Genomic DNA, 18,661 nt, shown 5'->3' with positions numbered 1-18,661 from the left:
ATGCTCTAGGCGACTAATTTTGATATCCTTTAGCCGTACACTCCTCCTACTCCTCCTCTGTTCCTTGGGTGATGTGGAGCGAAACCCAGGCCCTGCGTGTCCCCAGGCACCCTCATTTGTTGACTTCTGTGGTCGAAAAAGCCTTGGTTTCATGCATGTTAACATTAGAAGCCTCCTCCCTAAGTTTGTTTTACTCACTGCTTTAGCACACTCCGCCAACCCTGATGTCCTTGCCGTGTCTGAATCCTGACTTAGGAATGCCACCAAAAATTCTGAGATTTCCATACCCAACTACAACATTTTCCATCAAGATAGAACTGCCAAAGGGGGAGGAGTTGCAATCTACTGCAGAGATAGCCTGCAAAGTTCTGTCATACTTCCCAGGTCTATACCCAAAAAGTTCGAACTTCTAATTTTAAAAATGAATCTCTCCAGAAATAAGTCTCTCACTGTAGCCGCCTGCTATCGACCCCGCTCCGCTCCCAGCTGTGCCCTGGACACCATTTGTGAATTGATCGCCCCCCATCTAGCTTCAGAGCTCGTTCTGTTAGGAGACCTAAACTGGGATATGCTTAACACCCCGGCAGTCCTACGATCTAAGCTAGATGCCCTCAATCTCACACAAATCATCAAGGAACCCAACAGGTACAACCCCAAATCCGTAAACATGGGCACCCTCATAGACATTATTCTGACCAACTTGCCCTCCAAATACACCTCTGCTGTTTTCAATCAGGATCTCAGCGATCACTGCCTCATTGCCTGTATCTGTTATGGGTCCGCGGTCAAACGACCACCCCTCATCACTGTCAAACGCTCCCTAAAACACTTCTGCGAGCAGGCCTTTCTAATCGACCTGACCCGGGTATCCTGGAAGGATATTGACCTCATCCCATCAGTCGAGGATGCCTGGTCATTCTTTAAAAGTAATTTCCTCACCATCCTTAGAAAAGCATGCCCGGTTCAAAAAATGCAGAACTAAGAACAGATATAGCCCTTGGTTCACGCCAGACCTGACTGCCCTTGACCAGCACAAAAACATCCTGTGGTGGACTGCAATAGCATCGAATAGTCCCCGCGATTCGCAACTGTTCAGGGAAGTCAGGAACCAATACACACAGTCAGTCAGGAAAGCAAAGGCTAGCTTTTTCAAGCAGAAATTTGCATCCTGTAGCTCTAACTCCAAAAAGATTTGGGTCACTGTAAAGTCCATGGAGAACAAGAGCACCTCCTACCAGCTGCCCACTGCATTGAGGCTAGGTAACATGGTCACCACCGATAAATCCATGATAATCGAACATTCCGATAAGCATTTCTCAACGGCTGGCCATGCCTTCCTCCTGGCTACTCCAACCCCGGCCAACAGCTCCGACCCCCCGCAGCTACTCGCCCAAGCCTCCCCAGCTTCTCCTTCACCCAAATCCAGATAGCAGATGTTCTGAAAGAGCTGCAAAACCTGGACCCATACAAATCAGCTGGCCTAGACAATCTGGGTCCTCTCTTTCTAAAACTATCTGCCGCCTTTGTTGCAACCCCCATTACCAGCCTCTTCAACCTCTCTTTTGTATCGTCCGAAATCCCTAAAGATTGGAAAGCTGCCGCAGTCATCCCCCTCTTCAAAGGGGGTGACACGCTAGACCCAAACTGTTACAGACCTATATCCATCCTGCCCTGCCTATCTAAAGTCTTCGAAAGCCAAGTTAATAAACAGATCACTGGCCATTTCGAATCCCACCGTACCTTCTCCGCTGTGCAATCCGGTTTCCGAGCCGGTCACGGGTGCACCTCAGCCACGCTCAAGGTACTAAACGATATCATAACCGCCATCGATTACAGACAGTACTGTGCAGCCGTCTTCATCGACCTGGCCAAGGCTTTCGACTCTGTCAATCACCGTATTCTTATCGGCAGACTCAATAGCCTTGGTTTTTCTAATGACTGCCTAGCCTGGTTCACCAACTACTTTGCAGACAGAGTTCAGTGTGTCAAATCGGAGGGCATGTTGTCCGGACCTCTGGCAGTCTCTATGGGAGTACCACAGGGTTCAATTCTTGGGCCGACTCTTTTCTCTGTATACATCAATGATGTCGCTCCTCCTGCGGGCGATTCCCTGATCCACCTCTACGCAGACAACACCATTCTCTATACTTCTGGCCCTTCCTTGGACACTGTGTTAACTAACCTCCAAACGAGCTTCAATGCCATAAAACACTCAGTCTGTGGCCTCCAACTGCTCTTAAACTCTAGTAAAACCAAATGCATGCTTTTCAACTGTTCGCTGCCCGCACCCGCCCGCCCGACTAGCATCACCACCCTGGACGGTTCCGACCTAGAATATGTGGACCACTACAAATACCTAGGTGTCTGGTTAGACTGTAAACTCTCCTTCCAGACTCATATTAAACATCTCCAATCCAAAATCAAATCTAGAATCGGCTTTCTATTTCGCAACAAAGCCTCCTTCACTCACGCCGCCAAACTTTCCCTCGTAAAACTTACTATTCTACCGATCCTTGACTTCAGCGATGTCATCTACAAAATAGCTTCCAATACTCTACTCAGTAAATTGGATGCAATCTATCACAGTGCCATCTGTTTTGTTAACAAATCACCTTATACTACCCACCACTGCGACCTGTATGCGCTAGTTGGCTGGCCCTCGCTACATATTCATCGCCAGACTCACTGGCTCCAGGTCATCTATAAGTCTATGCTAGGTAAAGCTCCGCCTTATCTCAGTTCACTGGTCACGATAACAACACCCACCCGTAGCACACGTTCCAGCAGGTATATCTCACTGATCATCCCCAAAGCCAACGCCTCATTTGGCCGCCTTTCCTTCCAGTTCTCTGCTGCCAGTAACAGGAACGAATTACAAAAATCACTGAAGTTGGAGACTTTTATTTCCCTCACCAACTTTAAACATCAGCTATCTGAGCAGCTAAGCGATCGCTGCAGCTGTACATAGTCCATCTGTAAATAGCCCACCCAATCTACCTACCTCATCCCCATACTGTTTTTATTTACTTTTCTGCTCTTTTTCACACCAGTATCTCTACTTGCACATCATCATCTGCTCATTTATCACTCCAGTGTTAATCTGCTAAATTGTAATTATTCGCTCCTATGGCCTATTTATAGCCTACCTCCTCATGCCTTTTGCACACACTGTATATAGACTTTTTTTCCCCTACTGTGTCATTGACTTGTTTATTGTGTTATTGGCTTGTTTATTGTATGTGTAACTCTGTGTTGTTGTCTGTGTCACACTGCTTTGCTTTATCTTGGCCAGGTCGCAGTTGTAAATGAGAACTTGTTCTCAACTAGCCTACCAGGTTAAATAAAGGTGAAATAAAATAAAATAAAATAAAAATTAAATAAACACAAAGGGAGTTGGATGAGCCATCTAAAAGCAAAGGGAGGTGGATAAGAGAAGACTTCTACTGATGATCAAGAAGTGGGAGAGACAGAGAGAGATTCTTTCCATTATCGGAAAGGACTCGGAGCGATGCTGGCGGTCCACGGGGGGCACGGGGGAGTGAGACGAGAGGGCCCTGGGTTTATGTGTCTATCAATGCCACGTCTTTTCAGGATCATGGTTCAAGGCACATGGCAAGGGTAAAGGAAAGGGAAGACTGGTACGTCGCCTTGGGTGTTTGGCTGGTCGCTAAGGACACTGAGCTGGTGGAGACTATGTTCTCTGGTGTCTTAAAGGAAGGGGGGGGTGACACGCTAAGCCCAGGAAAGAGTGGCTACGGGGGTGTAGAGTGTGTGATTGAGAAAAGTAGGCCAACTGGACACACAACTTCTGTCTGGTGCTGTTGAACTGAGTTAAGACAATTCAAGTGGGGTGTAGAGATGTACGTGAAGAAAACATGGACAGAGAGATAGAGAGGTCAAGTGGGGTTAAAAAACTAACAAAGAAAGCTATTTGTTGTGTATCTAGTCCATGATGAATCCAATAAACATGTATTATACCTGTAGAATATCTCCAGTAAACATGTATTACGTGTAGAATAGCAAAAGAAAAGAAGTTGCAGTAGCCAAGTCTGAAACATTATTTTCTATTATTTTAGAATATAATTATTTCCACAGTTAATGCAGCAAAAGTGTGCACTTGGTAGTGTGAGAGAGAATTGGTAACCACAGATTCCGAGAAGGCCCGGAACGTATTTGCAGCGAGATCTCAGATCCTTTTTATTTTAATCTTTTAAAATTGCAACCACCCACAGGCTCAGAAGACTCCAGCTGGCAAGCAATTCTGAAGAGAACAGATTCTACACAGACTGGGGCCATAGGGAGACAGGCAGGGAAGTGAAAGAAGCTATACTGTTGATTAAATTTAGTTGATTTAGCCGCTTAGCTTCTCCTCCAGGGTGATTTACAGTTCTACAGAAGATATTTACCTGAGTTGGCTCAGGTTGACTAAGGTAACATGGCTACAAGTCTTCAAGGTAGGAAGACCGACCTGCAAACCTCCGGTTGTGTTTTTTTTTATATCATCGTTATTTATACAGGTTAGTCTCACTGAGATAAACAATCTATTTTACAAGAGAGACCTGGTCCAGAAGCACACCTACCATCATGTCTTAATACAATGAGGCTCTAGGGTCCATGGGCACCTTCAGTATGAATAGCCACTTTCAGTTGGATATCCATTGTACAGTATATGTCGGAATGTAGAATGTAGAATTCCCTTCAACCTACCATCTATTGACCATGTCAATCATAATTTTTCAACAAACAGTTTCCTTTTCTGAGTGTTGGACTCAATTAATGCAGACAATAAAGTATATCTGGTGTCTGAAGACATGAATAATTGTTCCATTCATTACTTTCACCAAAGACCAGTTTTCTACGGAAGGTTTTACACTGGCTGTAACGAGTCTATAAGTTGCTGCCAACCATACAACCCCAGAGTGGAGTTAAGGGTTAAAGTGAAAGGTACTTACTCATGGACCTTCAGCTGGAAACATTGGTTATGCAGGAATAGAAACTCTCTCTCGGATCCGTAGTCTAGGGAAAGTTTCTCCCTTAGGTCCCTTTGGGGAAAAACAGTTTAAAGAGAAAGCAATTACTCTTTAACATTTTACTTTTGATGAGTTATTGACGATAACCTTGCATAAATGAAACGATAGAAACGAGTCCCATGTATTAATTTGAGACACATCTGAATGAATTTGATGGTAATTGACCCACGGAACTAAATGCAACACTAATATTAATCACACGTATCTCTATACATGGGACATACAGGGTCGATTTGTAGCAGTAGCATATTGAAACCAATAACATACAGTAAGTTAACATTATACCAAATACAAAGACAGTGATCAAAAGACCTGTCTCTTTAAAGAAAGAAACTTCCTGACTTAGGTAAGACGCTTCGTTCAGATCAAGAACATCAGTGAGACTGGAACAAATGTGTCACTACATTAATTGACGTAAAACCGATTGCAATGCTGTTATAATTTCTGTCCCATTTCATTTCCAATTGATTATTCACGCAGTTTCATTTTAATGCAAAAAAAAAAATCTTAAAAGCTTTGGCACCCTACCCACACCACAAAGTGACATGTGCTGAAATGTACATGTCAGCTTCTGATAATATCTGAGTCGTTGAAGCATTTAAGTAGCCTTTGCTGTTTCTTTAAAATACAATTTCAAACAAATTAATAAAGTGAAGAATAACTCATAACCAAAATAAATAATTTTACATTGATCCATCATCTTACACAAAAAAACCTTGGCCATTTGTTGCAAGTCAGTGACAAAATAGTTTTGCATTAAATTAAAAGGATAGGGTCAATAGCCTCTCGTCACTTTCAGCTCCCTTCTAACATCTACAACTGAGAGTGACTGGATTGGTGCTACACGAAGATGACGTGACCCTTTCAGACCATTTTGGTATTGCAATGTCACCAATTATCAGGCCGAAGCAGACTGGCATTCCCTCCCTAATCGAGAATACAGGAACGGAGCCCGTTATCTCTCACTGTGCAAAGGTCCATTTCCATATTTATGATACACAAATGCTAATGCATTTTGGTTGAGGCGGGTACTCTCTTTGGACTGATAAAGTGGGGTGGAGTGGGGCCTCCCACTAAGGTCACAAAGGCAAATGTGTATGTATGTATGTGTGTGAATGTGTGTATGTGTGTGTATGTGTGTGTGTGTGTGTGTGTGTATGTGTGTTTGTGTATGTATGCATGCATGTACACTACCGTTAAAAAGTTTGTAGTCACTTAAAAAATGTCCTTGTTTTTGAAAGAAAAAGCACATTTTTGTCCATTAAAATAACATAAAATTGATCAGAAATACAGTGTAGACATTGTTAATGTTCCAAATGACTATTGTAGCTGGAATCAGCAGATTCTTTATGGAATATCTACATAGGCGTACAGAGGCCCATTATCAGCAGCCATCACTCCTGTGTTCCAATGGCACGTTGTGTTAGCTAATCCAAGTTTATCATTTTTAAAAGGCTAATTGATCATTAGAAAACCATTTTACAATTATGTTAGCACAGCTGAAAACTGTTGTTCCTGATTAAAGAAGCAATACAACTGGCTTTCTTTAGACTAGTTGAATATCTAGAGCATCAGCATTTGTGGGTTTGATTACTGGCCTCAAAATGGCTAGAAACAAAGAACTTTCTTCCGAAACTCATCAGTCCATTCTTGTTCTGAGAAATGAAGGCTATTCCATGCAAGAAATTGCCAAGAAACGGAAGATCTCATACAACGCCGTGTACTACTCCCTTCACAGAACAGCGCAAACTGGCTCTAACCAGAATAGAAAGAGGAGTGGGAGGTGCACAACTGAGCAAGAGGACAAGTACGTTAGAGTGTCTAGTTTGAGAAACAAACGCCTCATAAGTCCTCAATGGCAGCTTCATTAAATAGTACCCACAAAACCCCAGTCTCAACATCAACAGTGAAGAGGCAACTCTGGGATGCTGGCCTTCTAGGCAGAGTTGCAAAGAAAAAGCTGTATCTCAGACTGACCAATAAAAACAAAAGATTAAAATGGGCAAAAGAACCCAGACACTGGACAGAGGACCTCTGCCTAGAAGGCCAGCATCCCGGAGTTGCCTCTTCACTGTTGACGTTGAGACTGGTGTTTTGCGAGTACTATTTAATGAAGCTGCCGTTGAGGACTTATGAGGCGTCTGTTTCTCAAACTAGACACTCTAATGTACTTGTCCTCTTGCTCAGTTGTGCAACGGGGCCTCCCACTCCTCTTTCTATTCTGGAGAGAGACAATTTGCGATGTTCTGTGAAGGGAGTAGTATACAGAGCGATCTTCAGTTTCTTGGCAATTTCTTGCATGGAATAACCTTTATTTCTCAGAACAAGAATAGACTCACTGATAATTCTTTGTTTCTAGCCATTTTGAGCCTGTAATCGAACCCACAAATGCTGATGCTCCAGATACTCAACTAGTCTAAAGAAGGCCAGTTGTATTGCTTATTTTTTAAATGTATTTATTTTTATTTCACCTTTATTTAACCAGGTAGGCCAGTTGAGAACAAGTTCTCATTTAAACTGTGACCTGGCCAAGATAAAGCAAAGCAGTGCGACAAAAACAACAGAAAGTTACACATGGGATAAACAAACGTACAGTCAATAACACAATAGAAAAATCTATATGTGTGCAAATGTAGTAGGATTAGGGAGGTAAGGCAATAAATAGGCCATAGTGGCAAAATAATTACAATTTAGCATTAACACTGGAGTGATAGATGTGCAGATGATGATGTGCAATTAGAGATACTGGGGTGCAAAAGAAGAAAATAAATAACTATATGGGGATGAGGTAGTTGGGTGGGCTATTTACAGATGGGCTGTGTACAGGTGCAGTGATCGGTGAGCTGCTCTGACAGTTGATGCTTAAAGTTAGTGAGGGAGATATAAGTCTCCAGCTTCAGTGATTTTTGCAATTCGTTCCAGTCATTGGCAGCAGAGAACTGTAAGGAAAGGCGGCCGAAGCAGGTGTTGGCTTTGGGGGTGACCAGTGAAATATACCTGCTGGAGCGCGTGCTACGGGTGGGTGTTGCTATGGTGACCAGTGAGCTGAGATAAGGCGGGGCTTTACCTAGCAAAGACTTATAGATGACCTGGAGCCAGTGGGTTTGGCAACGGATATGTAGCGAGAGCCAGCCAACGAGAGCATACAGGTCGCAGTGGTGGGTAGTATATGGAGCTTTGGTGACAAAACTGATGGCACTGTGATAGACTACATCCACTTTGCTGAGTAGAGTGCTGGAGGCTATTTTGTAAATGACATCGCCGAAGTCAAGGATCTGTAGGATGGTCAGTTTTACGAGGGTATGTTTGGCAGCATGAGTGAAGGAGGCTTTGTTGCGAAATAGAAAGCCGATTCTAGATTTCATTTTGGATTGGAGATGCTTAATGTGAGTCTGGAAGGAGAGTTTACAGTCTAACCAGACACCTAGGTATTTATAGTTGTCCACATATTCTAAGTCAGAACCGTCCAGAGTAGTGAAGCTAGTCGGGCGGGCGGGTGCGGGCAGCGATCGGTTGAAGAGCATGCATTTAGTTTTACTATCATTTAAGAGAAGTTGGAGGCCACGGAAGGAGTGTTGTATGGCATTGAAGCTCGTTTGGAGGTTTGTTAACACAGTGTCCAAAGAAGGGTCAGATGTATACAGAATGGTGTCGTCTGCATAGAGGTGGATCAGAGAATCACCCGCAGCAAGAGCGACATCATTGATGTATACAGATAAAATATTCTGCCCGAGAATTGAACCCTGTGGCACCCCAATAGAAACTGCCAGAGGTCCGGACAACAGGCCCTCTAATTTGACACACTGAACTCTGTCTAAAAAGTAGTTGGTGAACCAGGCGAGGCAGTCATTTGAGAAACCAAGGCTATTGAATCTGCCGATAAGAATGCGGTGCTTGACAGAGTCGAAAGCCTTGGCCAGGTCGATGTAGACGGCAGCACAGTACTGTCTTTAATCGATGGTGGTTATGATATCATTTAGGACCTTGAGCGTGGCTGAGAACCAGATTGCATAGCGGAGAAGGTACGGTGGGATTCGAAATGGTCAGTGATCTGTTTGTTAACTTGGCTTTCGAAGACTTTTGAAAGGCAGGGCAGGATGGATATAGGTCTGTAACAGTTTGGGTCTAGAGTCTCTCCCCCCTTGAAGAGGGGGATGACAGCAGCAGCTTTCAAATCTTTAGGGATCTCAGATTACACGAAAGAGAGGTTGAACAGGCTAGTAAAAATTGCGGTGGATAATTTTAAAAAGAGAGGGTTCAGATTGTCTAGCCCAGCTGATTTGAAGGGGTCCAGATTTTGCAGCTCTTTCAGGGGGGGGGGGGGGGGTCTTGGGGAAGTTGCTGCAGAGCTGTTGGCCGGAGTAGGGGTAGCCAGGTGGAAAGCATGGCCGGCCGAAGATGAATGTTTATTGAAATTCTCGATTATCGTAGATTTATCGGTGGTGACAGTGTTTCCTAGCCTCAGTACAGTGGGTAGCTGGGAGGCGGTGCTCTTATTCACCATGGACTTTGCAGTGTCCCAAAACTTTATGGAATTAGTGCTAGAGGATGAACATTTCTGTTTGAAAAAGCTAGCTTTCACTTTCCTAACTGACTGTGAATATTGGTTCCTGACTTCCCTGAAAAGTTGCATATCGCGGGGGCTATTCGATGCTAATGCAGTACGCCACAGGATGTTTTTGTGCTGTCCAAGGGCAGTCAAGTCAGGAGTGAACCAGGGGCTATATCTGTTCTTAGTTTAACATTTTTTGAACGGGGCATGCTTTTTTAAGATGGTGAGGAAAGCAATTTTAAAGAACAACCAGGCATCCTCTATTGACGGGATGAGGTCAATATCCTTCCAGGATACCCGGTCCATGTCGATTAGAAAGGCACGCTCGCTGAAGTATTTTACAGAGCGTTTGACAGTGATGAGGGGTGGTCGTTTGACCGCGGACCCATTACAGACGCAGGCAATGAGGCAGTGATCGCTGAGATCCTGGTTGAAGACAGCAGAGGTGTATTTGGAGGGCAAGTTGGTCAGGATGATATCTATGAGGGTGCCCATGTTTACGGATTTAGGGTTGTACCTGGCAGGTTCCTTGATAATTTGTGAGAGATTGAGGGCATCTAGCTTAGATCGTAGGACGGCCGGGGTGTTAAGAATATCCCAGTTTAGGTCACCTAACAGTACGAACTCTGAAGATAGATGGGGGGCAATCAATTCACATAAAGTTGAAGTCGGAGGTTTACATACACCTTAGCCAAATACATTTAAACTCAGTTTTTCACAATTCCTGACACATAATCCTAGTAACAATTCCCTGTCTTAGGTCAGTTAGAATCACCACTTTATTTTAAGAATGTGAAATGTCAGAATAATAGTAGAGAGAATGATTTATTTCAGCTTTTATTTATTTTATCACATTCCCAGTGGGTCAGAAGTTTACATACACTCAATTAGTATTTGGTAGCATTACCTTGAAATTGTTTAACTTCAGTTTCGGGTAGCCATCTACAAGCTTCCCACAATAAGTTGGGTGAATTTTTGCCCATTCCTCCTGACAGAGCTGGTGTAACTGAGTCAGGTTTGTAGGCCTCTTTGCTCGCACACGCTTTTTCAGATCTGCCCACACATTTTCTATAGGATTGAGGTCAGTGCTTTGTGATGGCCACTCCAATGCCTTGACTTTGTTGTCCTTAAGCCATTTTGCCACAATTTTTGAAGTATGCTTGGGGTCATTGTCCATTTGGAAGACCCATTTGCGACCAAGCTTTAACTTCCTGACTGATGTCTTGAGATGTTGCTTCAATATATCCACATAATTTTCCTCCCTCATGACGCCATCTATTTCATGAAGTGCACCAGTCCCTCCTTCAGCAAAGCACCCCCACAATATGATGCTGCCACCCCGTGCTTCAAGGTTGGGATGGTGTTCTTCTCCCCCTTTTTCCTCCAAACATAATGATGGTCATTATGGCCAAACAGTTCTATTTTTGTTTCATCAGACAATTGGACATTTGTCCAAAAAGTATGATTTTTGTCCATATGTGCAGTTGCAAACAGTAGTCTGCCCTTTTTTATGACGGTTTTGGAGCAGTGGCTTCTTCCTTGCTGAGCGGAATTTCAGGTTATGTTGATATAGGACTCGATTTACTGTGGAAATAGATACTTTTGTACCTGTTTCCTCCAGCATCTTCACAAGGTCCTTTGCTGTTGTTCTGGGATTGATTTGCACTTTCGCACCAAGGTATGTTCATCTCTAGGAGACGGTACGCGTCTCCTTCCTGAGCGGTATGACGGCTGCGTGGTCCCATGGTGTTTATACTTGCGTACTACTGGTTGTACAGATGAACGTGGTACCTTCAGGGGTTTGGAAATTGCTCCCAAGGATGAACCAGACTTGTGGAGGTCTACAATTTGGCTGATTTCTTTTGATTTTCCCATGATGTCAAGCAAAGAGGCACCGAGTTTGAAGGTAGGCCTTGAAATACATCCACAGGTACACCTCCAATTGACTCAAATTATGTAAATTAGCCTAGCAGAAGCTTCTAAAGCCATGACATCATTTTCTGGAATTTTCCAGCTGTTTAAAGGCACAGAAAACTTAGTGTATGTACATTTCTGACAAACTGGAATTGTGATACAGTGAATTATAAGTGAAATAATCTGTATTATTGTATTATCTGTCTGTAAACAATTGTTGGAAACATTACTTGTGTCATGCACAAAGTAGATGTCCTAACCGACTTGCGAAAGCTATAGTTTGTTAACAAGAAATGTGTGGAGTGGTTGAAAAACAAGTTTTAATGACTACAACCTAAGTGTGTGTAAACTTCCGACTTCAACTGTATGGTGTCCAGGGCACAGCTGGGGGCTGAGGGGGGGTCTATAACAAGGGGCAACAATGAGAGACTTATTCCTGGAAAGGTGGATTTTTAAAAGTAGAAGCACAAACTGTTTGGGCACAGACCTGGATAGTAAGACTGAACTCTGCAGGCTATCGCTGCAGTAGATTGCAAATCCGCCCCCTTTGGCAGTTCTATCTTGACGGAAAATGTTGTAGTTGGGGATGAACATTTCTGAATTTCTGGTGGCCTTCCTAAGCCAGGATTCAGACAAGGCTAGGACATCAGGGTTGGCGGAGTGTGCTAAAGCAGTGAATAAAACAAACTTAGGGATGAGGCTTCTGATGTTAACATGCATAAAACCAAGGCTTTTACGGTTACAGAAGTCAACAAATGAGAGCGCCTGGGGAATAGGTGTAGTACTGGGGGCTACAGGGCCTGGGTTAATCTCTACATCACCAGAGGAGCAGAGGAGGAGTAGGATACGGCTAAAGGCTTTAAGAACTGGTCGTCAAGTGCGTTGGGAATCAGCACAACAGTTTTCAGCTGTGCTAACATAATTGTAAAATGGTTTTCTAATGATCAATTAGCCTTTTAAAATGATAAACTTGGATTAGCTAACACAACTTGCCATTGGAACACAGGAGTGATGGTTGCTGACAATGGGCCTCTGTACGCCTCTGTAGATATTCCATTAAAAAATCTGCCGTTTCGAGCTACAATAGTCATTTACAACATTAACAATGTCTACACTGTATTTCTGATCAATTTGATGTTATTTTTATGGACAGAGAATGTGCTTTTCTTGTGTGTGTGTGTGTGTGTGTGTGTGTGTGTGTGTGTGTGTGTGTGTGTGTGTGTGTGTGTGTGTGTGTGTGTGTGTGTGTGTGTGTGTGTGTGTGTGTGTACTGTATGTATGTATGTATGTATGTATGTATGTATGTATGTATGTATGTATGTATGTATGTATGTATGTGCGTGCGTGCGTGCATGTATGTATGTATGTTTGTATGTATGTGCTTTTGAACTTTTCTGTAGGGTTCTTGATGTTCTGCGCTCCACCCAGCACTGGTGGAAAGTGCGCCATCCACAACGATCATAGCCCCAAGGCCGAAGCAAGGAAAATAATAGGTTACAGTGGGTCACACTGTAATGCCAAGCAGGGCATACACAGGTAAGTGGGACACACACACACAGGCATGCCAGAGAGAGAGAGAGAAATAAAGCAACACTAGACACTGTGGAACACAAAGCTTTTACTATCTCATCCTGGAATATACAAGGTCTGAGGTCATCTGTCATTGGACTAAAAAGCTGGAATATAAACTTCACCAAAGCAATTGGAAATACAGACGTTGTCCTTGTACAAGAAAGATGGTATAGAGGATACGGACCCACTGGTTGCCCTCTAGGTTACAGAGAGCTGGTAGTCCCATCCACCAAACTACCAGGTGTGAAACAGGGAAGGCTCAGGGGGTATGCTAATTCAGTATAGAGCAGACCTAACCCACTCTATTAAATTAGTCAAAACAGGAACATTTTACTTCTGGCTAGAAATTAATAAGGAAATGATCTCAACAGAGAGCAATTTCCTCATGTGTGTTACCTATATCCCCCTCAATAGAATCCCCATACTTTAACGATGACAGCTTCTCCATCTTAGAGGGGGAGATCAATCATTTCCAGGCCCAGGGACATGTACTAGTCTGTGACGACCTAAATGCCAGAACTGGCCAAAACCTGACTGTCTCAGCACACTGGGGGACAAACACCTACCTGGAGTTGACAGTATTCCCTCCCAAATATGCCCCCCTAGACAGAACTGTGACAAAAACAACCAACAAAAAATGGGTCACAACTCCTGCAGCTGTCTGTACATAGTCAATGGTAGGCTTCGAGGAGACTCCTATGGTAGCACCTACAGCTCATCCCTTGGCAGTAGAACTGTAGATTACTTTATCAATGATCTCAACCCAGAGTCTCTCAGAGCGTTCACAGTCAGCCCACTGACAATTTTATTTGAACAGTCTATTTGAACAGAGCAATACTCAATCATGAGGCATCAAAGCCAAAGGAACTGAATAATATTAAGAAATGCTGTAGAAAGAAGGAAAGTAGTGTAGAAATCTACCAAAAAACAATTAGGCAACAACAAATTCAATCCATTTTAGACAACTTCCTGAAGGTGAAGGTGTAAACTTGGCAGTAGAAAGTCTAAACAGTATATTTAACCTTTCAGCTTCCTTATCAAATCAAAAAATGTAGAGACAACCTAAGAAAATGAAAAACAATGACAAATGGTTGGATGAAGAACGCAAAAACCTAAGAAAGAAATGGAGAAACCTATCCAACCAAAAACACAGAGACCCAGAAAACCTGAGTCTACGCCTTCACTATGGTGAATCACTAAAACAATACAGAAATACACTACGGAGAAAGAAGGAACAGCACCAGAAATCAGCTCAATGTAATTAAAGAATCTATAGAATCTAACCACTTCTGGGAAAATTGGAACACACTAAACAAACAACAACACAAATTGTTTTCGATCCTAAAACTGAGATGTATGGATAAACCACTTCTCCAATCTTTTTGGCCCTATAACAAAGAACAAACAGCAAAAACATATACATGATCATATCTTAGAATCAGCTACTAAAGACTACCAGAACCCACTGGATTCTCCAATTACATTGAATGAACAACAGGACAAAATACAAACCTTCCAACCTAAAAAGGCTTGTGGTGTTGATGGAATCCTAAATGAAATGATCAAATATACAGACCACAAATTTGAATTGTCTATACTTAAACTTTAACATCATCTTCAGCTCTGGCATCTTCCCCAATATTTGGAACCAAGGACTGATCACCCCAATCCACAAAAGTGAGACAAATTTGACCCCAATAACTACCGTTGGATATGCGTCAACAGCAACCTTGGGAAAATCCTCTGTATCCTTGTACATTTCCTCAGACTCGTACATGTACTGAGCAAATGTCAAATTGGCTTTTTACCAAATTACCGTACGACAGACCACGTATTCACCCTGCACGCCCTAATTGACAAACAAACAAACCAAAACAAAGGCAAAGTCTTCTCATGCTTTGTTGATTTAAAAAAATCACCGGGGGCAAACTACCTGCCCTCCAGGACACCTACAGCACCCATTGTCACAGGAAGGCCAAAAAATCATCAAGGACAACAACCACCTGAGCCACTGACTGTTCACCCCGCTACAATCCAGAAGGCGAGGTCAGTACAGGTGCATCAACTCTGGGATTGAGAGACTGAAAAATAGCTTCTATCTCAGGGCCATCAGACTGTTAAACAACCATCACTAACACAGAGAGGCTTCTGCCTACATACAGACTTGAAATCATTGGCCACTTTAAAAAATAGATCACTAGTCACTTTAATAATGTTTATACACTGCGTGCACAATTATTAGGCAAATTGTATTCCTCTGGATTAATTTTATTGTTGAACAAACACAATGCTCTCAGTCAACCAAAATGTTATTGAACCTCAAACCTGAATGTTTAACAAAGGAAAAGTGAGTTTTGTCTTTCTCATGGAAATATATACAGTGGGAAAAAAAAGTATTTAGTCAGCCACCAATTGTGCAAGTTCTCCCACTTAAAAAGATGAGAGAGGCCTGTAATTTTCATCATAGGTACACGTCAACTATGACAGACAAAATGAGAAAAAAAATCCAGAAAATTACATTGTAGGATTTTTAATGAATTTATTTTGGTGGAAATATGGTGGAAAATAAGTATTTGGTCAATAACAAAAGTCTATCTCAATACTTTGTTATATACCCTTTGTTGGCAATGACACAGGTCAAACGTTTTCTGTAAGTCTTCAAAAGGTTTTCACACACTGTTGCTGGTATTTTGGCCCATTCCGCCATGCAGATCTCCTCTAGAGCAGTGATGTTTTGGGGCTGTCGCTGGGCAACACTGACTTTCAACTCCCTCCAAAGATTTTCTATGGGGTTGAGATCTGGAGACTGGCTAGGCCACTCCAGGACCTTGAAATGCTTCTTACGAAGCCACTCCTTTGTTGCTCGGGCGGTGTGTTTGGGATCATTGTTATGCTGAAAGACCCAGCCATGTTTCATCTTCAATGCCCTTGCTGATGGAAGGAGGTTTTCACTCAAAATCTTACGATACATGGCCCCATTCATTCTTTCCTTTACACGGATCAGTCGTCCTGGTCTCTTTGCAGAAAAACAGCCACAAAGCATGATGTTTCCACCCCCATGCTTCACAGTAGGTATGGTGTACTTTGGATGCAACTCGGCATTCTTTGTCCTCCAAACACGACGAGTTGAGTTTTTACCAAAAAGTTAGATTTTGGTTTCATCTGACCATATGACATTCTCCCAATCCTCTTCTGGATCGTCCAAATGCTCTCTGGCAAACTTCAGACGGGCCTGGACATGTACTGGCTTAAGCAGGGGGACACGTCTGGCACTGCAGGATTTGAGTCCCTGGCGTGTAGTGTGTTACTGATGGTAGGCTTTGTTACTTTGGTCCCAGCTCTCTGCAGGTCATTCACTAGGTCCCCCGTGTGGTTCTGGGATTTTTGCTCACCGTTCTTGTGATAATTTTGACCCCACGGGGTGAGATCTTGCGTGGAGCCTCAGATCGAGGGAGATTATCAGTGGTCTTGTATGTCTTCCATTTCCTAATAATTGCTCCCACAGTTGATTTCTTCAAACCAAGCTGCTTACCTATTGCAGATTCAGTCTTCCCAGCCTGGTGCAGGTCTACAATTTTGTTTCTGGTGTCCTTTGACAGCTCTTTGGTCTTGGCCATAGTGGAGTTTGGAGTGTGACTGTTTGAGGTTGTGGACAGGTGTCTTTTATACTGATAACAAGTTCAAACAGGTGCCATTAATACAGGTAACGAGTGGAGGACAGAGGAGCCTCTTAAAGAAGAAGTTACAGGTCTGTGAGAGACAGAAATCTTGCTTCTTTGTAGGTGACCAAATACTTATTTTCCACCATAATTTGCAAATAAATTCATTAAAAATCCTACAATGTGATTTTCTGGATATTTTTTTCTCATTTTGTCTGTCATAGTTGACGTGTACCTATGATGAAAATTACAGGCCTCTCTCATCTTTTAAAGTGGGAGAACTTGCACAATTGGTGGCTGACTAAATACTTCCAGAAAATCACATTGTATGATTTTTAAGTAATTAATTTGCATTTTATTGCATGACATAAGTATTTGATCACCTACCAACCAGTAAGAATTCCGGCTCTCACAGACCTGTTAGTTTTTCTTTAAGAAGCCCTCCTGTTCTCCACTCATTACCTGTATTAACTGCACCTGTTTGAACTCATTACCTGTATAAAAGACACCTGTCCACACACTCAATCAAACAGACTCCAACCTCTCCACAATGGCCAAGACCAGAGAGCTGTGTAAGGACATCAGGGATACAATTGTAGACCTGCACAAGGCTGGGATGGGCTACAGGACAATAGGCAAGCAGCTTGGTGAGAAGGCAACAACTGTTGGCGCAATTATTAGAAAATGGAAGAAGTTCAAGATGACGGTCAATCACCCTCGGTCTGGGGCTCCATGCAAGATCTCACCTCGTGGGGCATCAATGATCATGCGGAAGGTGAGGGATCAGCCCAGAACTACACGGCAGGACCTGGTCAATGACCTGAAGAGAGCTGGGACCACAGTCTCAAAGAAAACCATTAGTAACACACTACGCCGTCATGGATTAAAATCCTGCAGCGCACGCAAGGTCCCCCTGCTCAAGCCAGCGCATGTCCAGGCCCATCTGAAGTTTGCCAATGACCATCTGGATGATCCAGAGGAGGAATGGGAGAAGGTCATGTGGTCTGATGAGACAAAAATAGAGCTTTTTGGTCTAAACTCCACTCGCTGTGTTTGGAGGTAGAAGAAGGATGAGTACAACCCCCAAAACACCATCCCAACTGTGAAGCATGGAGGTGGAAACATCATTCTTTGGGGATGCTTTTCTGCAAAGGGGACAGGACGACTGCACCGTATTGAGGGGAGGATGGATGGGGCCATGTATCGCGAGATCTTGGCCAAGCACCTCCTTACCTCAGTAAGAGCATTGAAGATGGGTCCTGGCTGGGTCTTCCAGCATGACAACGACCCGAAACACACAGCCAGGGCAACTAAAGAGTAGCTCCGTAAGAAGCATTTGAAGGTCCTGGAGTGGCCTAGCCAGTCTCCAGACCTGAACCCAATAGAAAATCTTTGGAGGGAGCTGAAAGTCCGTATTGCCCAGCGACAGCCCCGAAACCTGAAGGATCTGGAGAAGGTCTGTATGGAGGAGTGGGCCAAAATCCCTGCTGCAGTGTGTGCAAACCTGGTCAAGAACTACAGGAAACGTATCATCTCTGTAATTGCAAACAAAGGTTTCTGTACCAAATATTAAGTTCTGCTTTTCTGATGTATCACATACTTATGTCATGCAATAAAATGCAAATTAATTACTTAAAAATCATACAATGTGATTTTCTGTAGAGATTCCATCTCTCACAGTTGAAGTGTACCTATGATAAAAATGACAGACCTCTACATGCTTTGTAAGTAGGAAAACCTGCAAAATCGGCAGTGTATCAAATACTTGTTCTCCCCACTGTAAGTGTGCACAATTATTAGGCAACTATTAGTGTGCAGAATTATTAGGCAACTAAATTACAAAAATAATTTCTCTCCACTCACTTGGTTATTCTCAATTTTTAGAGTATGTGTAACAGATAAGTAACACAAAATGACAATTATTTAACATTTCA

The 18,661-nt window shown here is 43.0% G+C and overlaps 1 protein-coding gene across 3 annotated transcripts in view; it reads right to left on the bottom strand.

Annotated features, from left to right (window-relative positions):
* The window catches only part of LOC115198073 (glucosidase 2 subunit beta), a 252,996-nt gene that overhangs the window by 91,023 nt on the left and 143,312 nt on the right, over positions 1 to 18,661 (bottom strand). For 2 of the 3 annotated variants that reach the window (XM_029759746.1, XM_029759745.1), the window contains exon 12: positions 4,953 to 5,042. The exons of the other annotated variant lie outside the window; for it this stretch is intronic. In XM_029759746.1, coding sequence (XP_029615606.1) covers positions 4,953 to 5,042 — 90 coding nt within the window. The remainder of the gene's footprint in view (positions 1 to 4,952; positions 5,043 to 18,661) is intronic. 3 annotated transcript variants of the gene reach the window in all.

The sequence above is a fragment of the Salmo trutta genome, chromosome 8, assembly GCF_901001165.1.
Source record: "Salmo trutta chromosome 8, fSalTru1.1, whole genome shotgun sequence".
Taxonomy (NCBI): Eukaryota; Metazoa; Chordata; class Actinopteri; order Salmoniformes; family Salmonidae; genus Salmo; species Salmo trutta.
The sequence above is the reverse complement of the archived record's forward strand: the minus strand, read 5'-3'. Positions and strand labels throughout refer to the sequence as shown.